At 30.5% G+C, this 16,596-nt stretch overlaps 1 protein-coding gene and 2 pseudogenes across 1 annotated transcript; all 3 read right to left on the bottom strand.

Annotated features, from left to right (window-relative positions):
• Positions 1 to 2,621: 2,621 nt before the first annotated feature.
• On the bottom strand, positions 2,622 to 11,143 carry LOC132941642 (WD repeat-containing protein 35-like; annotated as a pseudogene).
• Positions 11,144 to 12,114: 971 nt separating this feature from the next.
• Positions 12,115 to 15,430, bottom strand: LOC132941704 (suppressor of hairless protein-like). The gene is made up of 2 exons (XM_061009855.1): positions 15,048 to 15,430; positions 12,115 to 14,603 (listed from the first exon to the last, which is right to left on the bottom strand). The coding sequence occupies exon 2, from the start codon at positions 14,546 to 14,548 to the stop codon at positions 13,148 to 13,150; it is 1,401 nt and encodes a 466-aa protein (XP_060865838.1). The 5' UTR covers positions 14,549 to 14,603; positions 15,048 to 15,430; the 3' UTR covers positions 12,115 to 13,147.
• A 122-nt stretch (positions 15,431 to 15,552) lies between these two features.
• Positions 15,553 to 16,571, bottom strand: LOC132941705 (uncharacterized; annotated as a pseudogene).
• Positions 16,572 to 16,596: the final 25 nt, after the last annotated feature.

Consider the following 16,596-nt stretch of genomic DNA (forward strand, 5'->3'; position numbering starts at 1 on the left):
TTTTTTTTGTGTTTTTTAAAAATCTATTTGCCTGCAGGCGCCATCACCCCCCTTCAATTTTTTTTTTTAGTACTGTAACTCTTGTTGAATATTTTGTATTGACTTGAAAATGGATAACTTGGAGCCCCATGAATAATCATTCTTTAATGAACTAAATATTTTGAATAGTTTATTCTAAATTTGTTTCCAAATTTTTTTTTGTTTTTTAAAATCGATTTTCCTGCGGGCGCCAACACCTCTTTTCAATTTTTATTTTTATGATTTTAACTCTAGCCAAATTTTTTAAACATTGACAATCTGGTGCCCCATGAAAAATCATTCTTTAATGAACTAAATATTTTAAAAAGTTTTTTCTGTTTAAGATTTGGTTAGGACATTTTAGTTTGAACTTCGTAATGTGTGTTTCTAATGTAAATTTTTTTCCAAATTTTTTTTTGTTTTTTAAAATCTATTTGCCTGCGGGCGCCAACCCCTCCCTTCAATTTTTTTTTTAGTACTGTAACTCTAGTTGAATATTTTGTATTGACTTGAAAATTGATAACTTGGTGCCCCATGAATAATAATTCTTTAATGAACTTAATATTTTGAAGTTTTTTTCTAAATTTTTTTCCAAATTTTTTTTTGTTTTCTAAAGTCAATTTGCCTGCGGGCGCCAACACCTCCCTTCAATTTTTTTTTTAGTACTGTCACTCTAGTTGAATATTTTGTATTGACTTGAAAATTGATAGCTTGGTGCCCCATGAATAATCATTCTTCAATGAACTAAATATTTTGAATAGTATTTTCTGTTTAAGATTTGGTTAGGACATTTTAGTTTGAACTTCGTAATGTGTGTTTCTAATGTAAATTTTTTTCCAAATTTTTTTTTGTTTTCTAAAATCTATTTGCCTGCGGGCGCCAACCCCTCCCTTCAATTTTTTTTTTTTAGTACTGTCACTACAGTTGAATATTTTGTATTGACTTTAAGGACATTTTAGTTTGAACTTCGTAATGTGTGTTTCTAATGTAAATTTTTTTCCAAATTTTTTTTTGTTTTTTAAAATCTATTTGCCTGCGGGCGCCAACCCCTCCCTTCAATTTTTTTTTTAGTACTGTAACTCTAGTTGAATATTTTGTATTGACTTGATAATTGTTAACTTGGTGCCCCATGAATAATCATTCTTTAATGAACTAAATATTTGAATAGTTTTTTCTTATTTTTTTTCCAAATTTAATTTTGTTTTCTAAAATCGATTTGCCTGCAGGCGCCAACACCTCCCTTCAATTTTTTTTTATAATTTAACTTTAGCCGAATATTTTAAACATTGATAACCTGGTGTCATACTATCCTTCTTTAATGAACTAAATATTTTAAATAGTTTTTTCTGTTTAAGTATCGGGACATTTTAGTTTGAACTTTGAAAAGCGTATTCATACATTCAAATTTTTTCCAAATTTTATTTTTGTTTTCTAAAATCTATTTGCCTGCGGGTACCAACACCTTCCTTCAATTTTTTTTTTTTAGTACTATAACTCTAGTTGAATATTTTGTATTGACTTGAAAATTGATAGCTTGGTGCCCCATGAATAATCATTCTTCAATGAACTAAATATTTTGAATAGTTTTTTCTGTTTAAGATTTGGTTAGGACATTTTAGTTTGAACTTCGTAATGTGTGTTTCTAATGTAAATTTTTTTCCAAATTTTTTTTTGTTTTCTAAAATCTATTTACCTGCGGGCGCCAACCCCTCCTACAATTTTTTTTTTTAGTACTGTAACTCTAGTTGAATATTTTGTATTGACTTGAAAATTGATAACTTGGTGCCCCATGAATAATAATTCTTTAATGAACTTAATATTTTGAAGTTTTTTCTAAATTTTTTTCCAATTTTTTTTTTTTGTTTTTTAAAATCGATTTGCCTTCGGGCGCCAACACTTCCTTTCAATTTTTTTTTTTAGTACTGTCACTCTAGTTGAATATTTTGTATTGACTTGAAAATTGATAGCTTGGTGCCCCATGAATAATCATTCTTCAATGAACTAAATATTTTGAATAGTATTTTCTGTTTAAGATTTGGTTAGGACATTTTAGTTTGAACTTCGTAATGTGTGTTTCTAATGTAAATTTTTTTCCAAATTTTTTTTTTGTTTTCTAAAATCTATTTACCTGCGGGTGCCAACCCCTCCCTTCAATTTTTTTTAGTACTGTAACTCTAGTTGAATATTTTGTATTGACTTGAAAATTGATAACTTGGTGCCCCATGAATAATAATTCTTTAGTGAACTTAATATTTTGAAGTTTTTTCTAAATTTTTTTCCAAATTTTTTTTTGTTTTCTAAAGTCAATTTGCCTGCGGGCGCCAACACCTCCCTTCAATTTTTTTTTTAGTACTGTCACTCTAGTTGAATATTTTGTATTGACTTGAAAATTGATAGCTTGGTGCCCCATGAATAATCATTCTTCAATGAACTAAATATTTTGAATAGTATTTTCTGTTTAAGATTTGGTTAGGACATTTTAGTTTGAACTTCGTAATGTGTGTTTCTAATGTAAATTTTTTTCCAAATTTTTTTTTGTTTTCTAAAATCTATTTGCCTGCGGGCGCCAACCCCTCCCTTCAATTTTTTTTTTAGTACTGTAACTCTAGTTGAATATTTTGTATTGACTTGATAATTGTTAACTTGGTGCCCCATGAATAATCATTCTTTAATGAACTAAATATTTGAATAGTTTTTTCTTATTTTTTTTCCAAATTTAATTTTGTTTTCTAAAATCGATTTGCCTGCGGGCGCCAACACCTCCCTTCAATTTTTTTTTATAATTTAACTTTAGCCGAATATTTTAAACATTGATAACCTGGTGTCATACTATCCTTCTTTAATGAACTAAATATTTTAAATAGTTTTTTCTGTTTAAGTATCGGGACATTTTAGTTTGAACTTTGAAAAGCGTATTCATACATTCAAATTTTTTCCAAATTTTATTTTTGTTTTCTAAAATCTATTTGCCTGCGGGTACCAACACCTTCCTTCAATTTTTTTTTTTTAGTACTATAACTCTAGTTGAATATTTTGTATTGACTTGAAAATTGATAGCTTGGTGCCCCATGAATAATCATTCTTCAATGAACTAAATATTTTGAATAGTTTTTTCTGTTTAAGATTTGGTTAGGACATTTTAGTTTGAACTTCGTAATGTGTGTTTCTAATGTAAATTTTTTTCCAAATTTTTTTTTGTTTTCTAAAATCTATTTACCTGCGGGCGCCAACCCCTCCTACAATTTTTTTTTTTAGTACTGTAACTCTAGTTGAATATTTTGTATTGACTTGAAAATTGATAACTTGGTGCCCCATGAATAATAATTCTTTAATGAACTTAATATTTTGAAGTTTTTTCTAAATTTTTTTCCAATTTTTTTTTTTTGTTTTTTAAAATCGATTTGCCTTCGGGCGCCAACACTTCCTTTCAATTTTTTTTTTTAGTACTGTCACTCTAGTTGAATATTTTGTATTGACTTGAAAATTGATAGCTTGGTGCCCCATGAATAATCATTCTTCAATGAACTAAATATTTTGAATAGTATTTTCTGTTTAAGATTTGGTTAGGACATTTTAGTTTGAACTTCGTAATGTGTGTTTCTAATGTAAATTTTTTTCCAAATTTTTTTTTGTTTTCTAAAATCTATTTACCTGCGGGTGCCAACCCCTCCCTTCAATTTTTTTTAGTACTGTAACTCTAGTTGAATATTTTGTATTGACTTGAAAATTGATAACTTGGTGCCCCATGAATAATAATTCTTTAGTGAACTTAATATTTTGAAGTTTTTTCTAAATTTTTTTCCAAATTTTTTTTTGTTTTCTAAAGTCAATTTGCCTGCGGGCGCCAACACCTCCCTTCAATTTTTTTTTTAGTACTGTCACTCTAGTTGAATATTTTGTATTGACTTGAAAATTGATAGCTTGGTGCCCCATGAATAATCATTCTTCAATGAACTAAATATTTTGAATAGTATTTTCTGTTTAAGATTTGGTTAGGACATTTTAGTTTGAACTTCGTAATGTGTGTTTCTAATGTAAATTTTTTTCCAAATTTTTTTTTGTTTTCTAAAATCTATTTGCCTGCGGGCGCCAACCCCTCCCTTCAATTTTTTTTTTTTTAGTACTGTCACTACAGTTGAATATTTTGTATTGACTTTAAGGACATTTTAGTTTGAACTTCGTAATGTGTGTTTCTAATGTAAATTTTTTTCCAAATTTTTTTTTGTTTTTTAAAATCTATTTGCCTGCGGGCGCCAACCCCTCCCTTCAATTTTTTTTTTAGTACTGTAACTCTAGTTGAATATTTTGTATTGACTTGATAATTGTTAACTTGGTGCCCCATGAATAATCATTCTTTAATAAACTAAATATTTTGAATAATTTTTTCTGTTTAAGATTTTGGAGATTTTAGTTTTATGTTTGTAATGTGTATTCCCACAATATAATTTATATAAATTTTTTTTGTATTCTAAAATGCATTTGCCGGCGGGCGCCAACACCTTCCTTCAATATTTTTTTATAATTTAACTTTAGCCGAATATTTTAAACATTGATAACCTGGTGCCTTACTATCCTTCTTTAATGAACTAAATATTTTAAATAGTTTTTTCTGTTTAAGTATCGGGACATTTTAGTTTGAACTTTGAAAAGTGTATTCATACAGTCAAATTTTTTCCAAATTTTATTTTTGTTTTCTAAAATCTATTTGCCTGCGGGTACCAACACCTCCCTTCAATTTTTTTTTTTTAGTACTATAACTCTAGTTGAATATTTTGTATTGACTTGAAAATTGATAGCTTGGTGCCCCATGAATAATCATTCTTCAATGAACTAAATATTTTGAATAGTTTTTTCTGTTTAAGATTTGGTTAGGACATTTTAGTTTGAACTTCGTAATGTGTGTTTCTAATGTAAATTTTTTTCCAAATTTTTTTTTCGTTTTCTAAAATCTATTTACCTGCGGGCGCCAACCCCTCCTTTCAATTTTTTTTTTTAGTACTGTAACTCTAGTTGAATATTTTGTATTGACTTGAAAATTGATAACTTGGTGCCCCATGAATAATAATTCTTTAATGAACTTAATATTTTGAAGTTTTTTCTAAATTTTTTTCCAATTTTTTTTTTTTGTTTTTTAAAATCGATTTGCCTTCGGGCGCCAACACCTCCCTTCAATTTTTTTTTTTAGTACTGTAACTCTAGTTGAATATTTTGTATTGACTTGAAAATTGATAACTTGGTGCCCCATGAATAATCCTTCTTTAATAAACTAAATATTTTGAATAATTTTTTCTGTTTAAGATTTTGGAGATTTTAGTTTTATGTTTGTGATGTGTATTCCCATAATATAATTTATATAAATTTTTTTTATTCTAAAACGCATTTGCCTGCGGGCGCCAACACCTCCCTTCAATTTCAACGACCTGTAACATGCACAAAAGATCCTTGTAGATTTAAAACCACTAAAGTGTGCATATATTGGGTATATTAAAATCTGAAAAGAAATTACCAAGCAGGAAAGTTGTCTAAGCAATTGTAACATTGAATGAATAACGGAGTAGAGTCTTTGGGAGCATAGTAATTTTTTTTCTGAAAAACAGAATTGAACAAACTCAACTTTTTATGGGACTTGTAAACACACAAATTACTACTTACTGTATCTATAGTCTCAAGTCTCATAAAAGCTCTAGATGCAATATTAAACGAGCCGTTTGCTATCGCTGCCAATGCTATGATCGAATATACTTGTTCTATGTTTAACATGTCTTCATAGTTGCGAAGTGTTAACAATGTCTGAAGGGCTAAATGGAAGTCCCCTAAAATCATAAAGTAGTTAAGTATTTTTCAGAATATAACAAATAAATGAATTGAAGTATTTATTACCGTTATACAATTGTTGTTGGGCAAGTATTAAAAAATGTATAGATTCGACTATACGCCAACTGTTTTCTATAATTTCAACACGAGATTTAAACGACTTAACTCCAAAATTGTCCATTGAAATTTCTTCGACTAAATATTGATTAAAACTTGTACATTAAAAATATGGTAATATTATAATTAAATGGAAATGAACTAATTACTATCTAACTCGGCGGATCAAATGTTCTTCTCTTTGTACTCTTCGATTAATAGCGCGCCGGCAGTAGCCAATTGTCTTATAATGTTTGGCTGTATATCAGATTTTATTTCTTGACAAACAGTCTGAAATTAAAAAAATTTGTGTAATAATATTGAGCATTGAGGTAACGGACTATTCTTAGTTATATCATTACAGCAAATACTTATTGGGCAGCTTCAGTGTATCGTTCTCCGTTTATGCACTTTGAAACCATTGTCAATACATCTTTGACATTGTCTAACCATTGATCACGATCGGTATCATTCATACATTTCATAAGTTCACTTAATTTGCTCGTATCAAATTCAACACTCGTCAATGCCCGTTTTGAAAACTAAAACAATCAAATTTATACTCATATCAAAGCCACATAATATTAATATTGAATAATCAACATTACATTTTGATCTATAGATTCATCTTCAGCCATCCCACTGTTGATAAAAAACACAGAAATTGTTTCCAATAATGGATGGTTTCCTGGCAGACTTTTAGCAAGGGATGCTAATTACTCATAATCCTTGAGTATTATGTAACATTCGACCAGCTTTTCTGGGTTATCGGCTTTTTTATAGTATTCAACAGCCAAGTCCCTAAAAATATTGAACACGTTAGTAAGCAATTATAATACTATTATATTGTACAGATATTTTTTTTCGATAGTACTGACCATTGCTTATTGTCTAGGTAATGATCGCCAATCCCTTGCCATGCTAAATTCATTGTGAGACCGGAAATACCCAGAAGCGAAGAACTTGATTTCAACAGCTCAACAACTTTAAACCAATTGCCTAGTTTCTGGTATAGAATCACAGCCAAATCTCTACACAGGAGGAACAAAATTGATGACTAGTTATTAAAAACTAACATAGAAATAATGGTCTAAGGCTGATAACAAAAATTATAAAATGCATACTTTCGATCAGCTTCAATATATAGTTGTTCAGCTTTCACATAATCTCCAAAATATACAGCTACTTCAGCTTTTTTTAAAAGGATATCATTTATGTTAGCTAATTGTTTTACTAATTTGATGCCATGATAGTCTTTACATTGAACAAATGCAGTTTCACTTGTTGAAAGGTCTAAAGTTTGCAATGACGCTTCAGCTAATAATCTCCTAAAAAAAACCGTGTAAATTATGAAAAATTATAAATAAAAATTATATTATATTTATACTTTTGTATCAAATTCTTAAAAATAACTCTTAACTAAGTATACATTTTAAAATATATTTTGTATTTTTTTTTATTTTAGAACTTAGAACAGACCCAAAGTTATCTTAACTTTTAATTTATATTAAAACACATACTGACAAATAAGTTATTACATCTTAGCATAGATTAAATTAAATATTTCTTGCAAGTATAACAATTTAAAATTAATACAATATTGAACTTAAAACCAATGCAGAAATCTAATAAGATGGTGTTGTTTTGTTGATTGTGATGAATGAAAGTGGAATAATTAATTAATAATTATAAGTACTTACGATAGTCTGGGATGTGGATTATCATTAATAAATTTAATTGCTTCTCCTATGCTGACTTTCTCCAAAAGTTGTCTTGTGTCTCGCAATGATTTTGTTTCCAATGTTTGGATAACATAATCGAGAGAAGGATTTTCTGGAGACTGAATAATTTCGTCTAACAGAACTGCTTGGATTTCTAAATTCTTAAAAAATATATATTCATAAAATAAAGTATAATATAGTTTACAGTTTTCAATAATTTCAAAACTTTACACAGGGGTGTTTTCCAACCAATAGAAAACTAATTTTACAGTTTAGATATATCAATTTAATTCTTAGATTTAATATTTTTAAACTGTATGTGATTAAAATTGTATTTATTCTTGTAATTATAAATAAATCAAAATAAATAACCATAAACTATACAAATAGGTATAAATCTCCCATAAGATTCTTGGAGTTTAGACTATTCAATTACTATTTTTAAGTAAAAATGTGATTTTTCATTTAACTTACTTCAAAAGAAGCAATATAAGCAGAAGTACTAATTGGTTCTTCAGGGTTAAACCCTCTAATGACATACATTCTAGTTTTCTCCATTATTGCTAAGAGCTCAGGATCGTCTGAAGCCCACTTCATAGTCCACACATCTCGTCTTTGGAATGAATTCGAAGCTTCGGAATCAGTTGATCCCTTCACAACATTATCTTCTGAGCCATCTACAAGTGTTAGCACTCCAGTTGAATCGATGACAGCCAATCTCCTAGATAAAAAAAAATATATGTTTTTAATAAATAAATATAGTTGATATATTTTAACAATATTCAGATAACAAATTTATAAAAAAATAAACATTACTTAGAATTTGAATTTAATGCCAATTTATAAGGTTTAGAGGACAACATTTTCCTTTCCACTAAAGCCACCTGTGGTAATGAGTATTTTTGTAAAGCACAACTCTCTCTACCAATCAACAAATATTGTTCACTTGCTGTAATACAAGTTATACGATCCTTGGTCTCCTAAATACCATATTTTAAACATTTAATATTTGATTTAAGCATCTTTACAAGTGATTTACTTTCTGAAATGATGAGCTTTTGAATTCCCTAGATTCTTGAGTGAGTTCATCAACTCCAGAAGGAGTATCATCAATGTGAAACATTTTCACTTTTTTGCGCTTAACTGTATCTATATAATAAATTAACAAGATTTACATAATAAACTAAGCAATACAATAAAATATGTTATTTATATACAATGGGTAGAAAATTAATTGATAATTTACTATTCGTTATGGATGAAGAATGTGATTTAGGAACAGAGTATTGCCAAGTCATGAAGCTTGTGTGTGAAGAAACAATTACAAGGGTCCCATTCATTGTAATCCATATTGGTTCAAAATTAATGTGTTTGACTACAAAATAAATAACACAAAATTGAATAGGTTTATTTTTCAAATAACAAGTTTCATAAAAATAAAAATCTTACTATCAACTGTAGTGTTTATATTATTGCAAATAATGAGGGTGTAAGGTTTGGATTCATCGTTATTATTTCGTACAGCAAGAACACAATGATCTTTGTAAGCATCCATACATAGCAATGAATCAAATTTTGTGTGGTAAAACTAAAATATTCAGGGAAAATAACTTGTGTTTGAACTAAATAATAATATTTTCTATTACATATTTGAATAAGTACCCACTTCATTTTTTTTTTATATTCCAAAATGTAATCTCTGTGACTTCTGTAAACTTCTGTAATCTTCATGATTTCTATATGCATAGATAATTGTGCTGGCAAAGTAACACCAAGGGTAATCATATCGTACATTTGCAAAGTAAACAAAACTGTCAATAGCTAAGGTGATGCGCAACGATGTGCTTTCCCAACAGCAGGATGACACCATGCAACCAGGAATTCTAAGGGTTCTCAAATGCTGAAAAAAATAAAATAATATTAAACTTCATGTCACCATTATTATAAAATATAAAACTTACTTCTCCAAAAGGTGAATAAAGTTGAAGGACATTGGATTCTTTAACATCTCCGTCAACTATTAATGTACCGACCAACGCCAGAACACTGCCATTATGATTCCATTAAATAGCCACAATCAACATATCGCATTCAAAAACTACTGGATCTATAGTACAAAACTGTTATAAGTCATGTGTAAAATAAATAATTGTTTTTAACAATATTACTCATATCATATTGGTCTCTCATCAGTTGCACGTGTCCCGTTTTATATGCAATAGCCAATTGTGGGCAGTCGTTTATATTTCTGTTGAGCCAATGACAGGCAGTAATTGGCACATTATTAAGAGATACAGGTAGACACACCATACCCAATTTGGACTGAAAAAAAACCAGTAATTATATTAGTCCATTATAAAAGAAATATACATACTATGAAGTTGCCATCACTGTCAAACAAATGAACTTCGCCGGTTTTTATGGTAAACAGAAGGAATTTTGAATTTGGGGACCACTGGACACCTGTCAACATGAGTTTTTTCAATTCTTTGCCCCAAATGCGACTACCTTCAACCGAACCGACAATAACAGCTCCTAAAATGAAATTGTACATAATATATAATTATGTATTAACTATACAAAATGAATGGTTAAATTGAGAAATATATATTTACCATCCTCATAGACAATACAAATTTTATCACCCTCTCCATTCCATGCCATACCTTTAACGACTGATTTGTTACGATTATTAATCATTTCTTCTTGCCACGTTCCCTGGGGGTTGGTCAAAACACATGTGTCAGTGTTATAACTATAGTCTATAAGTATATAACTAAAGATACTTGTACCATATTGTATTACTAATGTTTATAGACACCTTATACAAAGTCCAAACTATAATCAGCCCATTTTCATCACTTGAAGTCAGCTTGTTGTGTTTTTCGTTCCACACAATAGTCAAGACATTACCGGAATGACCTTCTAGAGTTTTGTTTATTGATAGATTGGCCTGGCCCGCCAATCCTCTTGGCTAACCATCCGCCGGCGTGCCGGAATCGATTTTCAACACTTTCAAACGACCATCGTCTCCACCAACTGCTATGCAATCCTGACTCGAATTCCATTCGAGACAGTTGATTTTCGTGTTGTTTGGTATAGCGATCTAAACATGACAATCGTATCATCATAATAATAACGGCCTTTTTACAATTAATATAACCCACCTTTTTGCTCAAGTATAGGAACATGGCGAAGAATTTTCTTACAACGAAAGGTCTAGTTTACCAAGTCCGAACTTGCATATCAATTGTCTCCCATAACTATAGTCCCGTAGACGTTTGCAATCCCCTTAATAGGCGGTCGGTCGGGTGACAGTTGGCGGACCTTATCTTCTATAATTTAGGTTGCATAAAAGATCTTTAAACGTTTAACGGACCGTTAGCTGTTTTAATGCCTAGCTAAACAACAAATTTCGTTGCATAAACGTTCTTTAAAATATATTTAAGAGTCCTTTAAATTTTAATTTAATAGTCCACTAATCAATCAGTAATCACCCGGACCCGATAGCATTGATTAAATATACATATTGTATTATTGTATATTATACATAATGTATATTTAATCAATGCTAAAACTATTCGCGGGCCGGGCTTTCTAAAAATATTACCGGGCCGGATAGGGCCGGGCTTCCTCGCCTATAAGACTATTCACAAACCGGGCAGGGCTTTCTAAAAATTTTACCGAGCTGGTTCAGGCCGGGCTTACTCAGTATTTTAACTACCTGTTTAATGTAGCCGCAATTTACAAGCGCCCAGTTAAAACATCATATTATAAATAATACGGGCTGGTTCAGGCCGGGCTTACTCACAACAAACTATTCCCGGGCCGGTAAGTCACAAAATATTACCGGGCTGTAAATTATCAGCCCGTGCAGACCTCTACAGAGTACATACGTACAGTAGGTACGTATAGATACCTATACACATTGACCATAGTGTATGAATATTTATTATATAAAATGTATTATTACAAGAGTTAGGTACCTACCGTATAGTTTTGATTAAGGTATCTGGTTTAGTTGTCAATTTCCTCATATGGCTGTTTTTGAAACCAACTATGTAAGTAACAAATTTGTAACAAAACTATGTAGTTATGTGTAGAGTTCAGATATTTTGAACTTAGAACATCGCATAAAACTTATCATTGATATCTAATTATAAAACCATTCGATATTGCACAGAGCAGTTATATTAAATTGTATTTTGCTTAAGTTTGTTGCACTGTTTTTCAATTTTTAGTTTTTTAACAAGTTGTTTATATATTTCTTGTAAATTGTAAACATTATAGGTAAATTTACTTAAACCAATGACGAATATGCAACGTGTAGTTTACTAGTTTCTATTAATAAGTTTGTTTCGAATGAATAATACAATTTCTTTTACGCATATTACTATGTAATAAATAGGTAGTTAATAGCCACAAGATAATTATTTGATTATTTTAAAATAAAGTCGTACTTTGATATTTTTAGGACATTTTGCAAAAATTGTTTATTATATTATCTACATTTGAAGGTCATAAACATCCTATCCGGCTATCTCTAATATAATCTTAGTTTACAACATTATTCAGTAACCCCTAACAGTTATACCGTCACCAATAACGATCACAACAATTATGAAGGTACATACAATAATTATTCATATTTTTTATTTATTTAAATGATAGGCTAATCTTCTTCCTGGAAAAAATTAATTTATCAAAAACTTTTAATTAACTTAAAATTAAATATTATTTCTGAATATTAAAAAACACATACACTCCCAATTCCCATATAATAATATATTTTAATATTTTACAAGAAATATTAAGTTATTTCTTTTAATGTGTACATAATAATATTGTAGTAAATTAAAAACTTTAATTTGTCTGTGGTAAACAATAACAAATGGTAAAGTTGGCTGCCTAATATAATATATTTACAACACATATAAAAAAATATAGTTAAAAATAATTTTTCTTATTAACATTTTGAACAATTTGTAATACATTTATGATAACTGTATAAAACTGAATGGTTTTAAAGACGTTCACACAGAATCCGGTACAGAAATAGAAATATTACTAAATAAATATACAAAGGAAAATTTGAGCAATAATATTAAAAGTAATTACAAAAAAAAATAAATAAAAAATATATATTTTCTTATTAGAGATATTCCGAGTACTCAGCAGTTACTCGATGGCCGACTTCCTAATATCATATTATTTATTATTAAATAATAATTTTAGTAACCGTCCAATACCTGGTTATCCAATGTATAACAAAAACATTTTTTCCCTATACTCAATACAGTTTTTAAACATTATTACTTGGACAATACTTAGTACACAATTATTAATAAATTATCTACTGGGAACATCTCTAAATTGCACTACTACTTTATTATCAAAAGTTAAAACATTGTATTGTAGTTTCATTCAGTCAATTATCAGTCATATACCCTGTTGGCTGTTGAATAAATAATACTATTAAAAAAATACCCTTTTTATAATCAACTCATGATATGTGATAATGAAAAATTATTTTTTGAAGTAGATGTTCGCATTATTTTGTCAGCTGGTGTTACACGATTTCTTGGACCTGGTTCAGGAGTATACGTAAAAGTCAATCCTGTAGCGTAGATAATGCCATCATTTCTTACTAATGACACTGGTACTTGTGTTAGCTGTTTCACCCATGACCAGTCTCTTCTAAATGAAGAGATATCTGGCACAACTGCAATCATACTCTCTTGGCAACGAAACATAGTTTCAGATTCAACATTTCCAAACCATACTTGTAGATGTGGTGTGAAATTTTCTCCACTCAGTTCTAACATGGCCACATCACCACCACCATTAGTGTTAAGACCGTGCACTACTGGTACAGGTGTTATAGGTGAATTTACAGGACCCATTCCTTCATAAAATTTGTATTCTGCTTTATCTGTACTGATGATAGTCCAACAAGCTCCATCATTGATCATTTCTTTATTTGGCCCTTTTGGACATGGTGTGGCATTAAAATTTGTTATACGTTCTTGAGATAAACATAAATACATGTGATTAGTGTCTTTCATGTAAAATGCACATTTGTGCAATTGTGACACCGGATCATCAGCTTCTAGCAATGCTGTTTGTTTATCAACTTTTCTGATGACTAGTCGGGGTAAAGCCATCCCAGTAACACTGCACACTAATTTCACCGTACTACCATAGTGAATGTAACCATCTCGAACATTGAACATGTCACTTTCGCTTTCATCATCATCCAATAAGTAAATGATAAAAGCTCCCCACTGTGTTGAACTGGCATGGAAGGTTTCGTCTTCAACGTGTAAATATCGAGTGCTCACTGTTTGTGATCTAAGCCTATTGAACAATGCCACTTTTGTACCACTAGCAATACATAAATCAGCGTTTTTTAAGGATTGTTTTTTTTTTGAAGGTTTAGATATTACTTTGATTCGTTTGCTGTGGAAAGTTCCAATGTCATAGCCATTGTTATAGAACATTCGTACCATAAGCATAAAGTGCTTGCGTTTGTCAGAATCAGATATAAATAATGTTTTAGCGGCACAATACTTTTTAATGTTATTGAGATCAAGTGGTTGCAAATCTTGATCCGCACTACCAATACCAATAAACGCACTCATTTGAGAATTAGTTTCAGTCACTCCTTCCCTAAGCAGCTGTTGTTGACGTAACTTCCAACCTTCGCCATGAAGATATACACATGGAGGTGGACAGAAAAAACGTTTTTCAGTGCCATAAGACTTTTGGGCAACTTTAGCATGAAGAATGACTAAAACCAAGTCATTGCGATCAAGTAAATATCTTTCCATAGCATCTTTTGTCAGCTTCTTTTCAGGCCGAATCTGCGTGGTTAGTTCTAAACCATAATGATGAGGCATTGTCGTAGAGAACAAATCCACTGTTGTAAATATAGTTCAAATTCTATTCATAAATCTGAAAAAAAATTGAATACAAATCTGTGAAACATAATTTTACAATTATTATCACTAAAACATATAAAAGAAATATAGTTAGTTACCTAATATTTTGACATAAATTAAATAAAATAAAAAATGTTTTATAATCAATAAAAAAAAATGGGCGCTAAAAAATTGTTCAATATTACTATTAATCAATCGTTTTCACACAATACCTAAATAGTATACATGAATTTTTAAAATTGAATCGGCCTAATAAATTAATCGCATTTAATAACTTAAATAGCTTAAAAACATGTTTTAGTTTCTGAAACATATTCCCCAGTGTTTGCTGTTTACAACTCACCAATTATTTATTTACTCAAATTTATATTTTATATTCGATAAGTATACAACAGCATTAAACTATTAAAACTAAAAATTGCACGACAAGTATATTTTTAAGCATAGGTATACATACCAATGAAATCAATTACTACAATCTTCATATCTCAATCGTTGACTCGAACATCAAAGTAAAAGTATTCCATTCATATTTCATAAGCATGTAGAATATTGGAATGAAACGTTTCGAACAGTTGATAGCTTAGTGTTGGATTTATTTGAATATTGTTCAGCAACCTAAAACGACACTGTCGATTAACTTTTAAAGCGAGTTTGATAGAAGTAAGAAAAGTATTAACAAATAACGAGTTCGTTAAATTCGTTGGAAAATATATACCTAAACGGTATAAATAACATATGCAGACATACAGTAATAGTGTAATAAGTAATAACTAACTAGTTACTAATAAGTAATAAGTAGTTACTGACGACTGAGTGAGGATTGATTGATCAACAATATTGTAATCAGGAAGATTGAAAACACAATCACAATATGATAACAACATAAACTAAAAAGAAATAATCGAATTCGCGGTTTTTTACCGACGCCGATAGATAATATTCTGAAGAATTCTTCAATATTCAATTCCTTTTTATGGGCCCAACTGGTAATTAAACTTTAAAGAGCCTTGATAAAAAAATAATCTGTAAAATTAAGAAATAAGTATTAACTATATAGGTTAGGTTAGGATAGTGTCAATTATGGAGATGTATCTCGATTGATCCATCTTACATGATGTGAAAAATTAGAATAGTTTGTAAAATGGCCAATCGAGTTAATCGTTGCGACTTATTGTTGGAAATAGAGTAATCTATACTCTATTTGACTGAAAAACAAACATTTTTAAATCATTATAGTAAATAATATGTATATTAATTGTATGTAAAATTATTATATTATTTCCTCCAAATAGTATTAAATCAGTTAATAGTCATCGTAGTTCTCGTCCCAGGAGCACCCGTTTTCTCGAGCGTAATTTAAGCAGTTCAAATGACCGTTCCTCGCGGCATTCGTGCACGTCTCCTTGTCCCATGGGCACCCATTTTCCCGTGCGTAGGCCAGGCACTCCAGGTGACCGTTCCTCGCGGCTTCGCTGCACGTCATCTCGTCCCAGGGGCAGCCGTTTTCCCGTGCGTAAACTAGGCAGTCTAGGTGACCGTTCATCGCGGCTTCGCTGCACGTCGTCGTATCCCAGGTGCACCCGTTCTCCGAGGCGTATCTTAGACACTCCAGATTGCCCGATTGCGCAGCTAAGTCGCACGCTGTATGTCGCCGTTTACCGACGTACCATAGTGGGATAATGTCCCAAGGGACGCCGACCTCATGAGCAAGTTTCAGACGATCCGTGTGCCCGTGCAACGCTGCTTTTTCACAAATGTTTTTAAACCTCTGGTCATTTATGGAAGATTGTGATCTGCTGAACATGGTCTGCCTATCGTAGCTCTCGTTTAGGTTTTTGTCGATTTTTAAAATTTCGAACAGCGGCTCTCAACAATTTTGGATATCGACGTCCGGTGATTCCAGCTAATCAAACTTGATACGCTTGATCATGTTACAAGCGTAGTACTCCGTTTTCAACAGACTAGGTAGTTCGTACATTTCTCCGTTAGGTCCGACGAGTACG

The sequence above is a fragment of the Metopolophium dirhodum genome, chromosome 3, assembly GCF_019925205.1.
Source record: "Metopolophium dirhodum isolate CAU chromosome 3, ASM1992520v1, whole genome shotgun sequence".
NCBI classification, from domain to species: Eukaryota; Metazoa; Arthropoda; class Insecta; order Hemiptera; family Aphididae; genus Metopolophium; species Metopolophium dirhodum.

Coding starts and splice junctions, on each gene's coding strand:
- LOC132941704 (XM_061009855.1), bottom strand. CDS start 14,548: ATGCCTCATCATTATGGTTTAGAACTAACCACGCAGATTCGGCCTGAA.